Source organism: Buteo buteo, chromosome Z (assembly GCF_964188355.1).
Source record: "Buteo buteo chromosome Z, bButBut1.hap1.1, whole genome shotgun sequence".
NCBI classification, from domain to species: Eukaryota; Metazoa; Chordata; class Aves; order Accipitriformes; family Accipitridae; genus Buteo; species Buteo buteo.
In genome coordinates this window covers 10,032,525-10,053,481 of record NC_134204.1, presented here as the reverse complement: position 1 = coordinate 10,053,481, position 20,957 = coordinate 10,032,525, and the positions used below count along the sequence as shown (strand labels likewise).

General features: G+C 46.2%; 3 protein-coding genes and 1 non-coding gene across 29 annotated transcripts in view; 2 read left to right on the top strand and 2 right to left on the bottom strand.

The window, feature by feature from the left end:
* The window catches only part of UBAP2 (ubiquitin associated protein 2), a 171,086-nt gene that overhangs the window by 67,088 nt on the left and 83,041 nt on the right, over positions 1-20,957 (top strand). For 16 of the 26 annotated variants that reach the window (XM_075020123.1, XM_075020128.1, XM_075020118.1 and 13 more), the window contains 8 exons: positions 428-606; positions 1,715-1,925; positions 3,174-3,213; positions 5,903-6,086; positions 8,625-8,691; positions 10,022-10,217; positions 11,444-11,535; positions 12,429-12,479. In XM_075020123.1, the coding sequence (XP_074876224.1) occupies positions 428-606; positions 1,715-1,925; positions 3,174-3,213; positions 5,903-6,086; positions 8,625-8,691; positions 10,022-10,217; positions 11,444-11,535; positions 12,429-12,479 (1,020 nt within the window). The remainder of the gene's footprint in view (positions 1-427; positions 607-1,714; positions 1,926-3,173; positions 3,214-5,902; positions 6,087-8,624; positions 8,692-10,021; positions 10,218-11,443; positions 11,536-12,428; positions 12,480-20,957) is intronic. The other 10 variants (XM_075020119.1, XM_075020115.1, XM_075020113.1 and 7 more) reach the window with 3 other exon arrangements.
* On the top strand, positions 30-114 carry LOC142027541 (small nucleolar RNA SNORD121A). The gene has a single exon (XR_012649173.1). It is a non-coding gene; the product is annotated as a small nucleolar RNA SNORD121A (small nucleolar RNA).
* LOC142026614 (interferon-like) lies at positions 15,907-16,823 on the bottom strand. Its single transcript, XM_075019793.1, has one exon. It carries the CDS (start codon positions 16,820-16,822, stop codon positions 16,247-16,249), a length of 576 nt encoding a protein of 191 aa, XP_074875894.1. The 5' UTR covers position 16,823; the 3' UTR covers positions 15,907-16,246.
* Positions 19,042-19,975, bottom strand: LOC142026594 (interferon-like). Its single transcript, XM_075019762.1, has one exon. It carries the CDS (start codon positions 19,972-19,974, stop codon positions 19,399-19,401), a length of 576 nt encoding a protein of 191 aa, XP_074875863.1. The 5' UTR covers position 19,975; the 3' UTR covers positions 19,042-19,398.

Sequence of the window (20,957 nt, the reverse complement as noted above, 5' to 3'; positions counted from 1 at the left end):
CAGGAAATTCTAAGCTGGATAGTTTTTAGGTCCAAAATGCAGTAATGTTGTCTTTCCCAAGCACATAGCTGATAGCTCCATGTGGAAAATAGCTGTTGCTGAGTGATTCTGGTTTGACATAGTAGCCACAAGATGAATGTTGGCTGAAGGTGAATGGACATGGATGACACTTTGATATTGTAGAATAGTACGGCTTACTTTTTCAGCTCCAGATCAGAGCACAGAATCAATGAATTAATATCAGGTTACAAGAATGAAGTTAATTTATGTGATGCAAACTGGAGGGTTGTCACAGATCTAGTTAGCAGGGAAGGCTGAGGCAGTAACTAAAGAAACATGTAGTTAAGGAAGGAGAGGGTGTCAATTACTGGTATCTAATACATGTAATGCATGCAAAGGAATTACGGCTTTTTTTTCCTCCTTTAAGATTCCTGCCTCTGCAGTGGAGATGCCTGGATCAGCAGATGTGACAGGGTTAAATGTTCAGTTTGGAGCTCTTGAGTTTGGATCAGAGCCTGCACTCCCAGAGTTTGGATCAACTTCAAGCAGTGAGAATACCAGCCAGATGAACAACAATAGCTTGTACTCAAAATCTGTAAAGTATGTGTGAGTTCCCCTTGTGCATACTTACATGTGGTCTTTAGGAGGTCAAGTTTGTGCCAAAAACATCAAGGCACAGTTACTGTGTAATGGATGGGGGAGATATGATGACTTGTAAGGCTAAGGGGTTTCTGTGGATGGCATCTTAAAGGAGAAATTTCTTTCCTAATGACAATCAAAATCTCTCTGGATGGGTCAATGTGAAGCTGGAAAGGACATGAATGTAAATAACCTTATAATAAGCTACTCTTTATAGAATTGCTTTCTCATGTTTAAATGTCTGGATTTTTAAGTTTGTTTGAGGGTTTGTTCCTCACAACACAAACTTTTCTGCTTTTGATCCAGGAGAGATGATCCTTGTACCATAAATGTGTGTGTTTGTAGATTAGCAACAGATTACAGATCTGATGCTCCTACAGGATAAGAAAAGAAGCCAGGCTTTCAGTATGCAGAAGCTCTTACTGAAATGCTGAAATAGCTGATGATAGATGCTAACGTACCAGTAACCTGTTTTTTTCTTCCTTATTCATTGAAAAATTGGCTTCAGTAAAAAGCTTCCTGAAGTTAATTCGGAAATACTACTAAAAATGAACTTTCACGTTGACTTGTAGTTCTATCAGTGGTTTAAGCTGTTTAGGAAGTAAAACACTCCTGCATGTTTTAAAGTATTTTTTCCTCTTTGCATAGTTCATTCCGTTAGACTGCTACTGTCATGTTAGAATTCTATTGTAAAAAGAGACTGGGTGTTTCTCATAATATACCAGACTTTATGGATCTAGTTGTTTAAAAAAGAGAGTTTATGATCATTAATTTATCCTTTGAGAAGGTGAAAATAACATGACCGGAAAGTGCTTGTGTGTAAACTCTTGCTTTGGTTGGGCAGGCAGGAGGAAGGTGAATGGTGCTTAGTGCAACTGATGGTTTTGAAGCAGTGATTACTGGGTACCAAAGCAAAATTAACTGGTTTTTTCATTATTCGATTTTCTACTATAAATAATGTAGATTTGACTGCATGTTTAAGGTAGTTTGAGATAACTATATAGGAGCTGATATTTTCATTAAGATGTTCAAGTTATCATTTACCAAGATGATAAATAATTTTTACTTTTTCCAGTGATCCTTTGAATACCTCTTTGCCAATACCCAATACAGTACAGGAGTCCACCTACACAACCTCTGCCATCACCTCTTCCAGTCTGACCTGCTCATCCCAGAGCACTAGCCCAGTAACAACAACTTCCTCCTATGACCAGACTTCTGTGCATAGTAGGATAGCGTACCAAAGCTCCATGGCTCCATCTGAATCAACCCCTGTTGCAGTTACGGTGAGTGAATTTCAGAAATAAGACCTTGAAAAAGGTGAAATACTCTTATCTGTTAGACTTGTATATATATATAGACATATATATATATTTTTTTTTAATATATATACACACACTCACACACACACACTTTTTAGACCCTGCTATGTTAATACTTTTAACGAAGCCAAGTGGTATTCTTGATTCCCAAGCCCACTCTGTTATTTGTTTTTACTTTTCCTATTGTGTAGCCGTTTTTGGCCATACTGTATTTGGGATATAAGAGCCTCTGACCTTATGGGTTTTGACATCTTAAATTGCTGTTTGACCTTTTTTCTTAGTAACACTTAACATTCTACTTCAGTTTCCTTCCCTAAAGCTGAGCTTTTAAAACAGGAACTATATCTGTATGTAAATATTAGTAATCATATTTTACCATAACTTGACACTTTTTATCCAAAGGTATATTATTTATTAAATTTATATGGCACCTAGCAAATGGATCCCAAACTGTTTGTGGCCCTTCCAGCATCACTGTTCTGTTGGATATAGACACCAGTGGGAATTAATTTCATGTTTTATTTTAAAAAGCATAGGGAGAGGTCTAATCTAGGGCAGAGAGGATCTCTCTTGGGACCTACTCTCTTTGTGTATGGAATATAGGTTTGTTTTAAGAGAACTTAATTTATTAAATGTTTAAGGAACTTGTGAGAGTTTGTAAGTTTGTTTACTTCTGGCCTTTGTTATGTAATGGCTCAGTCACACTTGTCTTCTGCACTAGCTCGTATGTACTGGTGAGGATCAAGCGTAACTATCCACTTCTGTACTCCAGCGTTATCCAAAAAACAACTGGTGCTTCTCAAGTCTTATCTTTCAATGGAAAAAAATTGGCGTCTCTGTGTAACTTGGATAGTTAAAATTGTGAGTTGCATTAGATCAAAAGCACAACCATTTCCTATATGTTAATGAAATTCTTTCTTTCATATCGGTGTGAACCTGAAGTTTATGTTATATACAATACATGGGAAGGTCTCCGGCTGATGGGTGTAGTATGGGCAGTGTATGGGATTCTGTATGTTCAGGACACCTTGCACTTGAGACAACTATTATGTGGTTTTGTTAAAGGCAGTAAAAAAGTTAATTTTCTGCCTTTGTCTTTCAATTTAGAATGAATATAGAATTTTGCATGAAGCATGTTTGATGTGTGATTCAGTCTGAAAACTTAATATGCCTCTAAGATGATTTATTCATTCAATTCTCCTTTGTTTACAGAATGGGCACAGTGGAGTTAGAACACAGGCAACTCTTGACAGTAAGTTTACAAAGCTTGGTTGTGCACAGGACTTTCTGATCTTTCCGTACTACTTGCTGTGTGCACAACTGTTCCAGTGACATCAGGTTTAAGGTTTTGTATTGTTCTCCCTGACTAATTTTTGGCTGATCCATTTGAGTTTATTTTATACTCACATAGGATACACTGCTTGTTTCTTGCCTAAAACTGAAGTGTGAAAGCAGTCCTACTAAATATACAAACCTAAGCAGTCTTAGAATTAGAGAAGCAGCTTTGCTGCTGCTTTTCCTTTTGAATTTACTTGCCAAAATTTATTTAATATAAAATTAAAATAACATATAAGATTAAAAATTAATATAAAATTGCTTAGAATTCTTCCAGTTCTCAGTTGGGAAGCTGTGAGTAGCACTTGGCTGTAATGAAACAAAGTCACATTGTTTGAATGCACATCTCAACTGGGTATAGTGTTACTTATGCCCTGTTAGAAGACTGCGGGGAATAAGGGTAACTAACATGCTCCCTCTGCTGGGTAACTTGCTGCCTTGCGGTGGAGTAACAATAACAGTACTTGGTCTGATACAGCCGTTACTGTTACCATCATCTTGGTCTGTTTCTAATGTGGTGTTTTACTTGTAGCACCCCTACAGCTCTCTTCCTGCAGTTAAAATAATTATAGTATTCGCTATTCTGACCTTTATGTGCTGCTCTGTGGAAGTTTGCAAGGGCAGCAGTGTGAATTAACATCTTTTGGAATTCCAACACTTCATTTTTAGGTCTATCCTCCTCTTAAACATCTCTTCAGGTAGGTCATTAGTGGGGCAGCCTTTTTTTTTTTTTTTAATACTTCTGAGTAAAAGGAAGTAGAGTATTCAGACCTGTGAACAGTGTTTTGCTAGTGCCAAGTTTAATTTAAATGAGCAGGAGGAGCATATATGCCCAAGAGTTACCACTTAAAAGATTGTTATATATAAAGACAACTTTTCAAGTGGAAAACTTTCTTACTCTCATCTACAGAATTAATAAACAGTTTATGAAATTCACTACAGGACTTGTCTTCTTGCTATGGAAAACAAAGATCTGAGAATTTGTAGTATTTTTGTAGTTATTCTGTAATGGCTTTATTAGTCCTTTTTTCTATGCCAGTTCTCTTTTGAGAACACTTTTGGGTTTTTTCTGTATCTCAAGCTGTCCTGGTTTTGGCTGGGGTAGAGTTAATTTTCTTTCTAGTAGCTGGTATAATGTTATGTTTTGGATTCATCGTATGTATTTCATACATCCAAACGATTTTGATATTCTCTCATGCGTCTTAAACCCTTAGTTCAAAGCATGACTGATGTGTTGTAATTCTGACCATCCTACTTGTCTCCTGGTTTTCTTTGTCTTGCACATTGTGTTCAGGCATCTTGTAAGGGGTTTAATGGAGATGGTGCTTCTGTCCCTTGTATTGAGGACATCTACTTTCTACTTCCAGAAGGGAACCCTGCTTTAAATGTATTGAGAGTTGTAAATGTTATTTACTTATTTTTATATGAATCTTGCCAGGAAGTATCAGGTGATAGAGTTGCCACCTTCTTAACTATGTTTCTGTTTGTCACTTGAATTTCCTTCTCTGTTGTCAGTTACCCTCAAATTTATTGCCAAGGCCAAGACCACTTGATTTCTGTTTGCATAGCACCCAATCCAGCAACCTGACTTGGGTCATTTAGGGAGGAAACCAAACCATTAATGTGAAAAATCTGTGATGTGTAACTTCGAAGTGTATATCTGACTTTTGTTTGGTGACCATTCTAAAACTGTCTTCACATGCATTGCAAATTAGTGATGAGCCACTGGGTAGTGGTCTCTGGTGTGGTATAGAAGCATGGCCCAGCAGAAGGCAGGGCTCAACTCTTTGAGTTTTATTGGTGGGTGAGTGCCTCTAATTCTTTATATTATCTTTGCAGGACAAGAATTAAGTGTAGAAACTGATGGGAATTATGTTGGGCAGTCAAGTTGTTCAGTGTCTTTTTTTAGTATAGTGATCCTTTGGAAAGGCACATCTGTGGTAAACAAGTTTTACTCTATGTAGCCTAAAAAGTAATATTAAAGCTAAACACTTTTTGTTATGTAGATCAAATAAAGTCAGTCAATATTTGACAAGTCTTTAGCCATTCAAAATACGTAATGCTGTGCTCAGTTGTGGCCTTTTATTGTATCTGCTTTTACTCTGCTGCATTACATGTTTGAGTAGTCCAAACTGATAAGTTACATGTGCCCTTGTACTCCAGTGGTCTCAGTCTTGATTGTCAGAGGTGCTGTGTAGGTTGGAGTGAAGAAGCAGAGCTGTAGGTAAAAGCAGATTTGTACGGTGCCTTGAAAAGCACAGCTGTTAGCAGAACCAAATGCAAGGAATTTGAAATTGAGTATTGACTTGTGCGGAAAAGCTAGTGGTCCAGACAGTGGGAGGTGAAGTGCAGAAGACTGTAGTTTACTACATGTGTAGCAGTGAAAATTATAAATCTATTGAAGTGAAGACCTTAAAGGGAAAAAATGATAGTTCTGTTGCTGTTTGAATTTTCCTTAACAGTCAGATTGCTTGATATTGTTACTGGTTCTGCATGGTCAGATTTTTGTAAACCGAGGGGAGAATACTACTGTATTCCTGAATCCAGGCTGGGATGTCAAGTGTGCTGGAATTTGTCTTTGAATGCCTCTTTTTGACTTGTTGCAGCTATTTCATCAGTTCCAGCGCCTAAGGCAGAGCCTTCTCCCTCACTACCTTCTGCTGGTTCTCTGCCTAGTGTGGTATCCACCACTGCTTCGCTTCTGCCTTCAGCATCGCAGCACGCAGCAACGTTGCCCAGCTTGCCTCAGTCCAGTGATTTGGCCAGCAGCTCACTTTCTCAGTTAAGCAGGTACAGTAGGGCTTGTGATAAACTGAAAGGAGTTCAATTTTGGGGAAAGGGCAAATGTGAGTGTGACTGTGTGTGTGGGTCCCCTTCTCTGACATTAACTAGAATTAGGAGAAAGATTCAGAAGAGAACAGGATGTTTCTGTTTACAAAGTATAAGCTCTGGGCTGCCTCTTAATGATAGAGCAGCTGCTGCCCTCAAGTTTTTGTGGTATATAAACAGCTTTGTATTTCAAGGGGCTCTTGCTTCAGTCATGCCAGCTAAATTAGCTAAATTGATTCCTCTAGGTTTTTTTATTTTCTACTATGTCCACAGCGCCTGCTGTTTGTTTAGTGTTGTATGTTTGAAACCATTCCTTAACAGTTTACTTCGTGGCTAATTTTGAAATACTGTAGTTTCATTTATATTGGTATTTCTTAAAATTAAAACCCAGAAATAGTTCTACAAAGAAAGTGTGTGTTTTTTCTTTTACTAAGAGACTTACTAAGAGACTTTCTAAGAGTCTTCCTTAAGACACTTCGAAATATCAGATTGGTGTTCCTGGAAGTGCATTCAGCACAGCTTAACTGATTTGCACTATTTGATTTTTCTCAGTGCCTGTTACTTGAGCTTCATCCTCAGGCGGGTGACATCCTGAGACTATACTGGTTATGTTTTAATACTGACCCTTGTACTGTATTTGTTAATGTAAGAAACTAATTTGTTGGGATATCAGGGTTTTTTTTTCCCTGTTTCACAGCTAGGACATGGTTGATTCTCTTTTAATACACTGGTGGTTTTTGTTGAATAAAATGCTAAATATGTCAAATAACGAGAATTGTTCCATTTGCATTAGAAACATCATCTCCCCACAAAAGCTGTGTACATTGGTAGAAATTTTACTTGGAGGGTTGGTGCTGTTGGGCAGATACCAAGTGCCATGAAAAGATGATGCCTGAATTCTGAGAATGTCTGATGTTGTTGTGCTGGCGGCTCTCGTCTGTGTCTGTACCATAGGTCAGATGGTGAATTAAGGCTTATTAGAAGAGCTGAGGAGAATGGGCGAGGGAGTGGTTTAAAACCGTATATTGGACTGAACTATTTCTTTCCTTGCTTCCTAAAGTGGTGTCATTGTAATTCCTGCAGATGGGGAACAGTTTTAAAGAATCAAAGTAAAATTAGTCTGTGAAACTGCCATGATTTATTCTGGTCTCACACCTCAAAGACCTGCCAGAAGTGTTTGCCCTTAAATTAGGACATACAATTTAGCCCACTGCTTTGCTATAAAAGCTGCTGTATTTTCTTGTGGCTATTTCCACAGGGAATATGAAAATATTTGTTATGGTTAGGATCTCTCTTACTTCTGATTTCACATGAGGAGGGGCTTTTTTAAGCACCAAACCATACATGTTTTTTATGGCTTGGTTTTGTTCGTTCAGTGTTCATTCTGTTTATTTTGTACTGTACTGTAAGTTATGTTCTTGACCTCAAATGTAAGGTATAACTTTTATCAGTGTAAATGTTTAAGAAGCAGTTTTAGTCACCTTTCAGGGAGACATTTAAAGATCTTTGGATTACAGATGAGTGTCGGTGCTGCTGTTACTGCCAAAAGCTCACAGGCCTGGTCAGCCAGGGAAAAAAGGTGGTGCTAAAGCAGAGTTGCTTCCTAAAATTAATTATCTGCAGATGTTTTTCAGCAAGGGATTCTTTATTTTCATTCTATACAATGTACGTATAAAACTGAACTGATAGTTCTGATTCATCTTTTCAAATAGGAAATGACTTTTGGTGGAGTGTGGTGGTATGAACTGGCCTTGATTAAATTGCCAGATTCTGTAGTAGTATGGCTAATTTTTGGGCTTTCACAGATGCTTTTCATTTGCTGGGGTTTTTCTGAGCCCTGTCTTTTGAGAATGTGTTGGGGCTTTTGGCAAAGTTATGGGGCAAATACCATGCAGTTCTAATTGGTTGAACTAATGTTATGCAGGTTAAAATGTGAGCAATACCATAGTGAGTCAAACCAAAGTACTGCCTAACCTAATTAATGTCATTGCCCCGTGGCAGGCAGCAGCACTTGCTCAGGGAAAGAATGAGAAACAAAGCACGTGTTGTGTGAACCTTCCTCTGGTTTTGGACTTCATGTGTGTTGGAGTCATTGCTACATAATTCTTGTAGCAACTATTGCTTTTCTAAAAATATAGTAAATCGATAATTACAAGTAAATGGTGTTTTAGATGCTTCTTAGTTATAATTGTCTCTGTACTTCAGTTTTTTTCATTTAAAGGTAGTAGGATATTAGTTAAAGAAAAAATTGTCTGTAGGGGTGTGTGTATATATCTACACATACACATATATATGTGTGTGTATATACACACAACCCTACAGGCATTTTTTCCTTTAATATCCTGCTCTGTGTGTATGTATATACGCACCCCTACAATTTTTATTCTTCAACTAATATCCTAATATCTACTCTGTGTGTATATATACACATACATGTACATACTTAAAATAGTTCTAGGAAAAATTAAATTTTGTTATTTCTTTGCAATTTCTTTCTAGCTCCCTTTCCAATCATCAGAGCAGCCTCTCCCCTGCCTCAGTGTTGTCTTCAAGCACATCACATGCAGTAAGTCCTGTTTGCATTTCAACAGCTGTTGGGCATATAGTCAGTTTATCTGATGATTAAGACCCTCTCTTAATGTTCGTTGTGTCCCAGTACACAAAGAACTGAAATGAGCCTTATCTCGGGGAAGAATGACTGCCAGCCCTCTTGTGGTAAAAAAAGTCTTTACCACTTGTGATTTGTACTAGATCAGGAATAGCTATTGCAGAGACTTGCCAATCACACAACTGCAGAGGAAACTTATGTGCCAGCAAGAGAGGGTGAAATAAAGAAAGAATTTTTTGTAACACATATATTAAAAAGAAATTTAAAAATCTTTGGAAGTGGCTGTCTGAAACTGCTCCAAAATGTGGACTGTTAGCAGTCTCCACTGGAGAGATTAGCTGGCAAAATGCAGGTGATGGAATGATACATGTCATGAGAAATGCCTTATGACAGATCATTTTAGAGTTTACCATATGGCATTGTTGTCATCTATGTATTTAATGCATTTGCGATAACAAGGCAAATGGTAGTGAACACAGTGCTCTAGATGAGGTTTCACAAACAAAAATCAGAGAGTCACTGCCTTGTTCTGTGATGGGCTACTTCTGTACAATCCCAGATGGGGTGTGCAGATAGGTTACTGCTTTTCTTTATGCCTGTATTTTGGTTTGTAATGCTCCATCCCTACTGAATATATAACTTAAAAATTCATACTTATCCAAATGTCCTTCTTTTCTTGTCAGAGTTGTTTTGGCTTCTGTGTGTTGATGACACTGTCTTGCAAGTGTGATTGGCTTACAGTTAAGGCATTGTATTGTGTTGGATTCAATCCAGGAACTACTTTATCCTCATGTGTTCCTGTAATACATCTGGTCTGTGTTTGAGTTTACCACATGGACTCTGTTGTGGGGCACTACAGTTTTAACTTTTTAAATTCCACAAGTGCGTTGGGGAAATCACGAGAGCAGTGTCCCGTATTTTGAAAACAAATACTGTCTTTTGGAAGAATATAGGAATTTAAGATAAGTACTAGCTTGAAGGTATACAAGCAAAGAGCAAGAAATAATGCAATGGAGTGACATTTGAGTTACTGTGGTATAATTTTGTGATGATATAGCAGTTTGAATTTAACTCTTGTAATAATTTTCTTTGAATACGTAAAATTCACAAGCATGCAACTTAGTTGCTTGCTTGATATATAGATAATGCACATCTTTTGCATGTGCTGCTCTTACTTAAAAGATGGTAGTTGGTGGTTTTTTTTGGTTTGGTTTGTTTTTTTTCCCCAAGGATCTTCCACAGTGGTTTATTTGCTCTGTGATCCTCATTCTTTTTGTCTCCTTTCTAGCACACTAGTGTTGAGAACACAGCTTCACTCCAGCCCTCAACAACCTTTTCAACTGCTTCAACCTCAGCCACTAGCACCACCTCTTCGGTTGTCAGCATGGCAAGCAGTATGAACACTACAAACAGCCTTGGCCTGAGCGTTACCAGTGTGTCTATACCAGCTGCTACCACACGGGCAGCTCCCTTAGTGTCTTCAGGTTCGCAGTATTAATGTGACATGTGGATAGACAGAGGACTTCAGTCAGCAGGGCTGTCAGTTGAGCATCTCACCAGCCATAACTATGCTAAGAAATCCACACTCTTGACTAGCATTTTCAGCATGCTTTATTTGCTGTCTTACACAAAACCAGGCAACTTTATTTTATATTTGAAATATTTGTTAGGGTGTTATGTGGCACTTATATAAGATATCCCATCCCCAAAGAACTTTATAAATAGATAATAGGGCAGTTCAGACTGTGGAAGTTTTGGGCTAGGAGATTCGCCCAGTTTTTATTCCAGGTTGTGATCAGCTCTTGGCTATGAGGTCACATTAGCTTTAATTTCAGTATTCTTTGTGGCTTGAATTCATTTGGCAGTATCAAAATACACTGCAGTGTCCTCATTACCATATGCCACATCCCTACTGCCACATCTACAGAAAGGAAAAAAGTCTCTGATGTCTGGGTCATTCCACAGCAAAAGAGAAGGTGGGGAGGCTTCTTGCACTGAAGTGAAAGTAATGCTGAATTCTCTTTTGCTTCTCTAATCAACCTGAACTGCTAAAAGGAAATCCTATGGAAGGAAGTGAATGATTTAAACAGAAGGATTTCTCATTCCCATATCTTGTAAATTAAGTGTCTGATGATTGGCCAAAGTGCATTTTTTTTACTCTTCTGCTTCCTAGCACTGCTTCATGGAGGCAACTGAAGCTGTTTCAATCTTACTCTCTTTCCTATTCTCAGCTGCAGTAAGTCACCCACAAAAAGTACGCTGGCAACATTTAGTGCTTTCCAGTCTATTGCTGGTGGTAAGGGGGAATGTGTTGACAAGAGCAGAAAATGAAAGGAGGGAATTTGCTTTCTTAGATTGAGAACAGTGCCTAAATTTTACCTTGAGGAGAGGACTGAGGAAAGGAGAAGTTTCTGTAATTCTTGTAATCCTCTTGGACAAAGTAAATGGCAAAATCAAACTGTTCTCTCATGGGACTCTTTTCAGTCTTAAGTAGCCTGTGCTTTCCCTTCCTTGAGGCATGGTTAAACTCTTCAGGCTCTTTTGAGCGTATCTCTCCCCACAATCAACCAGCACAAAATTCTTCTGTGTAGTTCTGCTCTTTACAAGCTATGACAGTGCAGCTGCCAGGGCTTGTGAGCTATCTTGTCTGGATGCTGAAGCCTTTTGTTTTCTAAAGGCTTGTTAAAGTGTCTGTATTTTGATTCTACAGGCAAAGCTCCCCCAAACCTGCCCCAAGGTGTACCGCCCTTGTTGCATAACCAGTATATTGTGGGACCTGGAGGACTTCTGCCTGCCTACCCAGTAAGCAATTTAATTGTTCCTGTCCTCAATTGCTTAACCCTTGGTGCAAATGGGCCCACCAGACCTGCTGCTGTCTACACCAAGACATTTCTGTTGGCACATGTTGCACCTAGAATTCTTGTTCCAAGTGCTGAAGAATATATGAAATATATTCAGTGGCGGTTTGCTGCTGGTAGTAAACTATAGAACTGTTGGTACAGACTTATGTGGCTGCTGTTGAAGCTAAACACGCATGTTGCTATGGTTTTCAGTCATATCAGGTTTTAGGGCCTTTGAGTAAAATTGGACTCATTCAGGTTTGCATTACTGGAATAGATTTACTATAGTAATGGTTGAAATGTGCCATGTGTCCTGTCTGTCATACTTGGAAAGATTGGCACATAGCTTTTTGATGTCTGACCAGGATCAACACATTTTGGTTCTCTGTTTTTTTGCATCAGAAACTTTATTCTAAATAATCACCTTTCTATATCACACTGAATGCAAGAGGATACCATAGGTTACTTTGTGGTCTCATCATCAAATCTTAAATCCTGTTACTCTCAGAAGTAATGATTGCAGCAAAGAAGGCTGTTGCTGTTACTCCCAAATCTGAATGCCCTGTAGATTTTTCACAAGTTGATGAATGATGCATCTGTGAAAACACTATTGAAGATGGGACAGTCAAACTCTCCTCAGAGGACTACTGTCACTGAGAAACAACGTCAGAGTGACAAGCCATTTTAAGCTTAGCATTACTAGCCTTTAAATGCTACGGTGCACCATGATGGCACAGTGTGATGTATAGCTGTACACCTTGAAAATAGACTAGGCCTAGGTCAAACTCTGTTTAAATCCCCAAACTGGTCAGAGAAAAGTGTTACAATGATGTTGTATTTTTATCTGTCTTTAAGCAGATTTATGGTTATGATGATCTCCAGATGCTTCAATCCAGGCTGCCAATGGTAAGTAAATGGCTTTGTTTATTTAATTTTAAAAAAGTTATCTTCAGTTTTGATCATTTGTGCAATGCAAATTCATTCATTTAATGGTGATTGACAGCTTATCCTTATGTTTTATGTTCTGGTTTTTTAAATATCCATAAACAGTTTCTCTAGGTGGTGTAAATTGATATAGAGCAACTATTGCATCGTGCATTGTTCCATCTGCAAATTCTGTAAATAGAAGCAAGTGTGCTCTGTGCTTCTGAGTGGAGAAATTTTCAATTGTTGTTGTATGACATTTCGTCAAATGTAGTTGAAACCTGCATGTGAATGTTTTCTTTTACCGCGAGGTAGGGTTGAACAGCAAGTACACAAATTGGTAGTCAGTAGGTGCATCTGACAGGTTTTGGAGGCGCTCATAGGTCCAGATCTTTGCGTATCTGTCACGACAACAAATGCAGGTGGGCTGCTGGAGGGAGAGTATATGAAGTTTTATTCCTTATCTGGATCCAGAATGTAAATGATGTGTGAGAGATGCTGAGCTCCCAGACAGATTCACAAAAAGCTTCAGCCAAGATTGCAGAAAGGTAAAGAATATAGTGTTCAGAAAACTAAGATAAGGATTTTGGAGGGAAAGTCTGGTATTATGTAACAGGAAAGTCACAGGATTAAATGATTCAGTGTATCTGTAGGGGAAGAAATTGACCAATGAGCAGTGAATTGGAAAAGAAGTATCACTGAATGAATGCCATAATTAAATGTCCAAGTCAGTACCAGGTCTTCCATGTGGAGTTTGGGGACAGCCAGAGGCAGAGAGTCAAAGGTGAGTACAGGGATGTCCCAGAAAAAACCCTGTCCAGCTGCACATCCTGAATTAAAAATATAAAGTTGAGTGCATTAATGAAGATTTTAGCTACCGATGAAGGCATGATGCTTGGAAGAACTGTCAACTGAAGTGAATACGATTATTTTCAGCCCAGCAAAATGACAAAATATTTGTAGTTCTGGGGCCAGGAGAGACATGATGTGGTGGTTTGACCCTGGCTGGATGCCAGGTGCCCACCAAGCCCCTCTATGACTCCTCAGCTGGACAGGGAAGAGAAAAATAAAGAAAGGCTTTGTGGGTCAAGGTAAGGACAGGGAGAGATTGGTCACCAGTTACCGTCAAGGGCAAAACAGACTCGATCTGGGAAAATTAGTTTAATTTATTACCAATCAAATCAGAGCAGGATAATGAGAAATAAACCCAAATCTTAAATAAACCTTCCCTCCTCGCCGCTCTCCCCCCCCAGCCCCCTTCTTCTCAGACTCAGCTTCACTCCTGCTTTTCTCCACCTCCTCCCTGCCAGTGGCACAGAGGGATGGGGAATGGGCCTTGTGGTCAGTTCATCATGCGTTCTCTCTGCTGCTCCTTCCTCCTCATGATCTTCCCCTGCTCCAGCATGGGGTTCCTTCTAGGGGAGACAGTCTTCCACAAAACCTCCAAAGTGAGTCCTTCCTATGCGCTGCAGTTCTTCATAAACTGCTCCAGTATGTGTCCCTTCCACAGGGTGCAGTCCTTCAGGAGCAGAATGCCCTAGGGTGGGTCCCCCGCGGGGTCACAAGACCTGCCAGAAAACCTACTCTAGTGTGGGCTCATCTCTTCACGGGTCCGTAGGTTCTGCCAGGAGCCTCCTCCAGCACAGGCTTCCCATGGGGTCACAGCCTCCTTCGGGCACCCACCTGCTCTGGCGTGGGGTCCTCCCCAGGCTGCAGGTGGATATCTGCTCCACCATGGACCTCCATGGACTGCAGGGGGACAGCCTGCCTCACCATGGTCTTCGCGACAGGCTGCAGGGGAATCTACTACAATGCTTAAAGCACCTTGTCCGCCTCCTTCTTCACTGACCCTGGGGTCTGCAGGGTTGTTTCTCTTATATGTTCTCACTCCTCTCTCCAGCTGCATTTTCTGTACCACAGCAACTTTTTTTTCCCTCCTTAAATATATTATGACAGAGGCACTACCATTATGACTAATTGGCTCAGCCTTGGCCAGCAGCGGGTCTGTCCTGGAACCAGTTAGTGATGGCTCTGTCTGACACAGGGAAAATTTCTAGCAGCTTCTTACAGAATCCATCCCTGTAGCTGCCTTACTACCAATACCTTACCACACAAACCCAGTATATATTGTTAGAGTACCTGGAGGCAAAATGTTTTCTAGAATAACGGTTCGACTTCTATCAGTGTGTGCTTCCCATGTGTTCACTCAATTTTTTTGTTGTTCTCTGGACAAGAATGCTTTTTCCCATGTAACTTTGACACAGAGAGATGCAGAGGCTAGACCACAACATATCTCTAGCTGGGGAGGTTTGCCATTGAAGGGCCAGGATCTGAGACTTCTAACGTTATTCACATGTGGTAACATAAAGCAGAGAGAAAAAAAAATCAGGGGCAAATACTTAGTCAACAATTAATACAGTAAAAAACATGGAGAAAACAATTTCTAAACAAATCCTTTAACATCAAGAGAAAGGATGAACAAGAGAAAATATCACTATTCGTAACTTCTATGTGCAGCCCTATCCAGTTGGTGCTGCAAGGTGTCTTCAAGAAGCGCAACGAGAGGGTTTGTCGTGGAGAACGCCTGAAGCGTCGAGAGTGGCCGCGCTCGGCCTCATCAAAGCGACGATGTCTGCCGTGCGTCGCCTCCTTGGAATCGTGGAATGGTTTGGGTGGGGAGGGGCCTTGAAGGGCCATCTGGTCGAAGCCCCCAGCAGTGAGCAGGGCCGTCTTCGAGTCGACGAGGTTGCTCAGAGCCCCGTCCAAGCGGACCGTGAATGTTTGCAGGGATGGGGCAGCTACCGCCTGTCTGGGCAAGCCGTTGCGGTGTTGCAGCGCCCCGATGGCAGGCAACGTCTTCCTTGTATCTAGTCCGCATCCAGCCTCTTTTAGTGTAGAGCCGTTGCGCCTTGTCCTACCGCTACAGGCCCCATGAAAAAGTCTGTCCCCATCTTTCTGCTGAGCCCCCTTTAAGTCTTGAAAGGCCGCAGTGAGGTCTCGGCGGAGCCTCCTCTTCTCCAGTTGTCTGGAGAAGCCCAACTCTCTCGGCCTGTCCTCACCGGAGAGGTGTTCCATCCCTCCGATGCTGTTTGTGGCCCTCCTCTGGACCCGGCCCAAGAGGTCCGCGTCTTCCCCGTAGCGAGGACTGCGGAGCTGCTGCTGAGTGGGTCTAAAGCGGGGTGGAAGGGGGAGGACGTTGAGGAGACAAGGGCCGAAGAGGTGATTGTGATGGCGGCGGCTAGCCCCTGGCCGAGTTTTTGGGAAGAGGTTGAGGAAAGTGCCTCCCTGGGGAGGTGCCAAAGCGAAGAGTGGGCCCGGGATGTGTGCAGAGCCCTGTTTGGAGCAGGGCCTGGAGGAGGAGGAGGTGTTGAGTGGAGGCGGCTTCCCCCCAGCCCAGCCCAGGCCAGGCCAGCCCAGCGCAGCCTAGTCGAGGCCAGGCCAGGCCAGCGGCTCGTTTCCTGCGCTTCTGAGACAAGAGGCACGGGCAAGCTTTTTGCAACAGGTCTTTATTTTTCTGTCGAATAAATAGGTGAATAAATAGCTAGATCAAAACCATTGTGAAAATAAATAGAAGACGGTCTCTAAAGAGAGGAGCCGTCGGCGGAGGCTGAGGGTGGAGGGCGGTTCTTGCGTCGGCTCTCGCCGTGGGTCAGGGGAGGCGGGAGGGCAGAGGCGGGGATGGGGCGGTGGTGCAGAAGGGGTGGTGGCGGCGGGGCGCGGGGCCGTGGGGGTTGGTGGGGGTCGGTGGGCTAACTGGGGATGGTGCGGGTGAGGTTGTGGAGGTGTTGGAAGCAGACGCGAGCTTCGAGGCGGACGTGGTCCCAGGCGCAGGCGCTGTGGTTGTGGGTGTGGAGGAAGTCGTGGATGTGGCGGAAGTATTTGTTGACGTTGAGCAGGAGGTTGCGGGGCCCTCGGCCTTGGAGGAGCGTGGCGTTGGCTGGCAGGCACTGCTGGAGCTGGTGGATGTGGTGCTGGAGGTTGTTGAGGAGGTGGTGTCGTGCCTGGGCGTCCCAGTGTCGGGGGGTGGTGGGGCTGCTGAGGGTGGCGAAGAGGTGCTGGAGGATGCGGAGGGCGGTGGCGGCGGCTTGCTGTGGGTGGTTGGTGCGGAGGAGGGCGTCGGGGAAGAAGGGCGCCTGGTGGTGGTGGCAGGGCTGTGGCGGGCTGGGAGCCATGGCCTGGAGGAGCTGGAGGCTGTCCCAGGGGAAGGTGGCGTCGCGGGGACGCAGGTGGTGGCAGGCGAGGGCGGTGGCGAGAGCCGGGAGGAGGAGCAGGAGCGCCGGGGCGCCGTGCGGCCGGCGGGGCTGTGGGGTTGCGGGCGCAGGCATGGTGGGGCTGTGGGTGCTGCGTGGGTGGTGCTGGGCAGGAGGCTGGTCAGGCTTGGTGTGGTGGTGGTGGTGCGGGTGGGCGCTGTGCTTGGGGGGCTGCCGGGTGGCCGGCTTTATGCGGTGCCGCGGCTTTGCCTTCCTCGCTTTCCGACTGCAGCGAGTTTCCGGCTGTGGTTTTCGGTTTTGGCTGGTGGCTGTGGTGGTCTCGGGGAAGTGCGTTGGTGGGGTGGCCGTGCGTGGGGAGGGCGGTGGCGGTGCTTTGCTGGTGGTGTGTTGGGGGGAGGTTGGCTGTAGTGGTTGAGTGGTGGATGCGAAAGCGCTGGGGCAGAGCCCTTGGGGGCAGCTGTGGCGGGGAGGTGTGTTAGGGTTTCCGTGTGTCCTGCGGGGCGAGCTGTGGTGCCTCTTTTCTGCAGCTGAAGTTTCCCTTCCTGGCCAAGTGTCTTTTCCGCCTGTAATGCCCTGGTGCTGGTTGTGGTCTGTTTTCCTTTCACTTGCGGCTCGCCTTTGTGTTCGTCGTAGCTGGTCTTTCTTTTTTCTTTTCGTGTTGGGAAGGCTTGTGAAGTGATGTCACTTGGCAGAGCCTGGGGAGTCCCCTCGTGGAGCGAGGGCCTGGGGGTGGCGTCGGCGTGCGAGGGGGTGGCTCTGGGTGTAGGCACTTGAGCTTTGGCTGTGTTTGTGTCTGGGGCTGCCCCCGCTCGTGCGTTTGAATCTGGTGAGAATGGGGAAGAAAGGCAGGAGGAAAGGCTTGGGGAAGAAGGAAGGGGAAAAAGGGGAGAGTTTTGCTCCTGCTCTTGCTGCTGCGTCGGGTCGCTGGCTGTGGTGCCGTGCGTGCGCCCGCGCAGCAGGAGTCTTGCCGTGTTTTCCGTGCCTCCTCGCCAGAGGTGTCTGGAGTTCCTCGCAAAGAGGAAAATGTGCCCCGTAAGCGAAGGGTCTTGGGTTAGGGATGGCCTGCGGCCCTAGAGGAGGGGTGTCCGAGAGTCCTCTGGAGGTGGAGCTGAGCTAGCTGTGCTCTGGCTGTAGATCTCTGGTGGGGGGGAGGAGGAGGCGGAGGTTGCACTCGCTGAGGTTCTCGGGTCCCTTCCAGCAGCGAGGATCGTGCTCTGCCGGTGCGAGAGAGGCTGCCCCGTGTTTTCCGGAAGCTTTTGGAAGAGGGGAAGCGCGTGCGGGCGGTGGTGGCGGGCTGGGAGCCGTGGTCTTGTCAGGCAACGTTGTGCTGGTGGGCGCTGTGCTGGGGGTGCTGGCACGTGCGCGGTGATTTGGCGTACCTAGGTGCCGTCACCGCAGGAGGTGGGGTGGTGGTGGTGGTGGTGGTGGAGGTCCGTGTCCGGACCTTGTCCGTGTTGCCCTATTCCGGTTGGTGCTGCAAGGTGTCTTCAAGCAGCGCAACGAGAGGGTTTGTCGTGGAGAACGCCTGAAGCGTCGAGAGTGGCCGCGCTCGGCCTCATCAAAGCGACGATGTCTGCCGTGCGTCGCCTCCTTGGAATCGTGGAATGGTTTGGGTGGGGAGGGGCCTTGAAGGGCCATCTGGTCGAAGCCCCCAGCAGTGAGCAGGGCCGTCTTCGAGTCGACGAGGTTGCTCAGAGCCCCGTCCAAGCGGACCGTGAATGTTTGCAGGGATGGGGCAGCTACCGCCTGTCTGGGCAAGCCGTTGCGGTGTTGCAGCGCCCCGATGGCAGGCAACGTCTTCCTTGTATCTAGTCCGCATCCAGCCTCTTTTAGTGTAGAGCCGTTGCGCCTTGTCCTACCGCTACAGGCCCCATGAAAAAGTCTGTCCCCATCTTTCTGCTGAGCCCCCTTTAAGTCTTGAAAGGCCGCAGTGAGGTCTCGGCGGAGCCTCCTCTTCTCCAGTTGTCTGGAGAAGCCCAACTCTCTCGGCCTGTCCTCACCGGAGAGGTGTTCCATCCCTCCGATGCTGTTTGTGGCCCTCCTCTGGACCCGGCCCAAGAGGTCCGCGTCTTCCCCGTAGCGAGGACTGCGGAGCTGCTGCTGAGTGGGTCTAAAGCGGGGTGGAAGGGGGAGGACGTTGAGGAGACAAGGGCCGAAGAGGTGATTGTGATGGCGGCGGCTAGCCCCTGGCCGAGTTTTTGGGAAGAGGTTGAGGAAAGTGCCTCCCTGGGGAGGTGCCAAAGCGAAGAGTGGGCCCGGGATGTGTGCAGAGCCCTGTTTGGAGCAGGGCCTGGAGGAGGAGGAGGTGTTGAGTGGAGGCGGCTTCCCCCCAGCCCAGGCCAGGCCAGGCCAGCCCAGCGCAGCCTAGTCGAGGCCAGGCCAGGCCAGCGGCTCGTTTCCTGCGCTTCTGAGACAAGAGGCACGGGCAAGCTTTTTGCAACAGGTCTTTATTTTTCTGTCGAATAAATAGGTGAATAAATAGCTAGATCAAAACCATTGTGAAAATAAATAGAAGACGGTCTCTAAAGAGAGGAGCCGTCGGCGGAGGCTGAGGGTGGAGGGCGGTTCTTGCGTCGGCTCTCGCCGTGGGTCAGGGGAGGCGGGAGGGCAGAGGCGGGGATGGGGCGGTGGTGCAGAAGGGGTGGTGGCGGCGGGGCGCGGGGCCGTGGGGGTTGGTGGGGGTCGGTGGGCTAACTGGGGATGGTGCGGGTGAGGTTGTGGAGGTGTTGGAAGCAGACGCGAGCTTCGAGGCGGACGTGGTCCCAGGCGCAGGCGCTGTGGTTGTGGGTGTGGAGGAAGTCGTGGATGTGGCGGAAGTATTTGTTGACGTTGAGCAGGAGGTTGCGGGGCCCTCGGCCTTGGAGGAGCGTGGCGTTGGCTGGCAGGCACTGCTGGAGCTGGTGGATGTGGTGCTGGAGGTTGTTGAGGAGGTGGTGTCGTGCCTGGGCGTCCCAGTGTCGGGGGGTGGTGGGGCTGCTGAGGGTGGCGAAGAGGTGCTGGAGGATGCGGAGGGCGGTGGCGGCGGCTTGCTGTGGGTGGTTGGTGCGGAGGAGGGCGTCGGGGAAGAAGGGCGCCTGGTGGTGGTGGCAGGGCTGTGGCGGGCTGGGAGCCATGGCCTGGAGGAGCTGGAGGCTGTCCCAGGGGAAGGTGGCGTCGCGGGGACGCAGGTGGTGGCAGGCGAGGGCGGTGGCGAGAGCCGGGAGGAGGAGCAGGAGCGCCGGGGCGCCGTGCGGCCGGCGGGGCTGTGGGGTTGCGGGCGCAGGCATGGTGGGGCTGTGGGTGCTGCGTGGGTGGTGCTGGGCAGGAGGCTGGTCAGGCTTGGTGTGGTGGTGGTGGTGCGGGTGGGCGCTGTGCTTGGGGGGCTGCCGGGTGGCCGGCTTTATGCGGTGCCGCGGCTTTGCCTTCCTCGCTTTCCGACTGCAGCGAGTTTCCGGCTGTGGTTTTCGGTTTTGGCTGGTGGCTGTGGTGGTCTCGGGGAAGTGCGTTGGTGGGGTGGCCGTGCGTGGGGAGGGCGGTGGCGGTGCTTTGCTGGTGGTGTGTTGGGGGGAGGTTGGCTGTAGTGGTTGAGTGGTGGATGCGAAAGCGCTGGGGCAGAGCCCTTGGGGGCAGCTGTGGCGGGGAGGTGTGTTAGGGTTTCCGTGTGTCCTGCGGGGCGAGCTGTGGTGCCTCTTTTCTGCAGCTGAAGTTTCCCTTCCTGGCTGTGATGGGTTGACCCTGGCTAAACGCCAGGTGCCCACCAGAGCCGTTCTATCACTCCCCCATCCTCAGCTGGACAGGGGAGAGAAAAATATAACAAAAACTTGCGGGTCGAGATAAGGACAGGAGAGATCATTCACTAATTACCGTCACGGGCGAAACAGACTCAGCTTAGGGAAAATTAACTCAGTTTATTACAAATCAGCCAGAGTAAGGTAATGAGAAATAAAACGAAATCTCAGAACACCTTCCCACCACCCCTCCCTTCTTCCCGGGCACAACTTCACTCCTGGATTTCTCCACCAAACCCCCCCAGCGGCACAAGGGGGACAGGGATGGGGTTTATGGTCATCACACGTTATTTTCTGCCGCTTCACCTCCTCAGGGTGAGGGCTGATCACACTCTTCCCCCGCTCCAGCGTGGGGTCCCACCCACGGGGTCAGTCCTCCACGAACTTCTCCAACGTGGGCCATTCCCACGGGCTGCAGTTCTTCACGAACTGCTCCAGCATGGGTCCTTTCCACGGTGTGCAGTCCTTCAGGAGCAGACTGC

Excerpts from the sequence above, each read along its gene's own strand:
- LOC142026594 (XM_075019762.1), bottom strand. The coding sequence starts at position 19,974 with ATGCCTGCGCCCGCAACCCCACAGCCCCGCCGGCCGCACGGCGCCCCG.
- LOC142026614 (XM_075019793.1), bottom strand. The coding sequence starts at position 16,822 with ATGCCTGCGCCCGCAACCCCACAGCCCCGCCGGCCGCACGGCGCCCCG.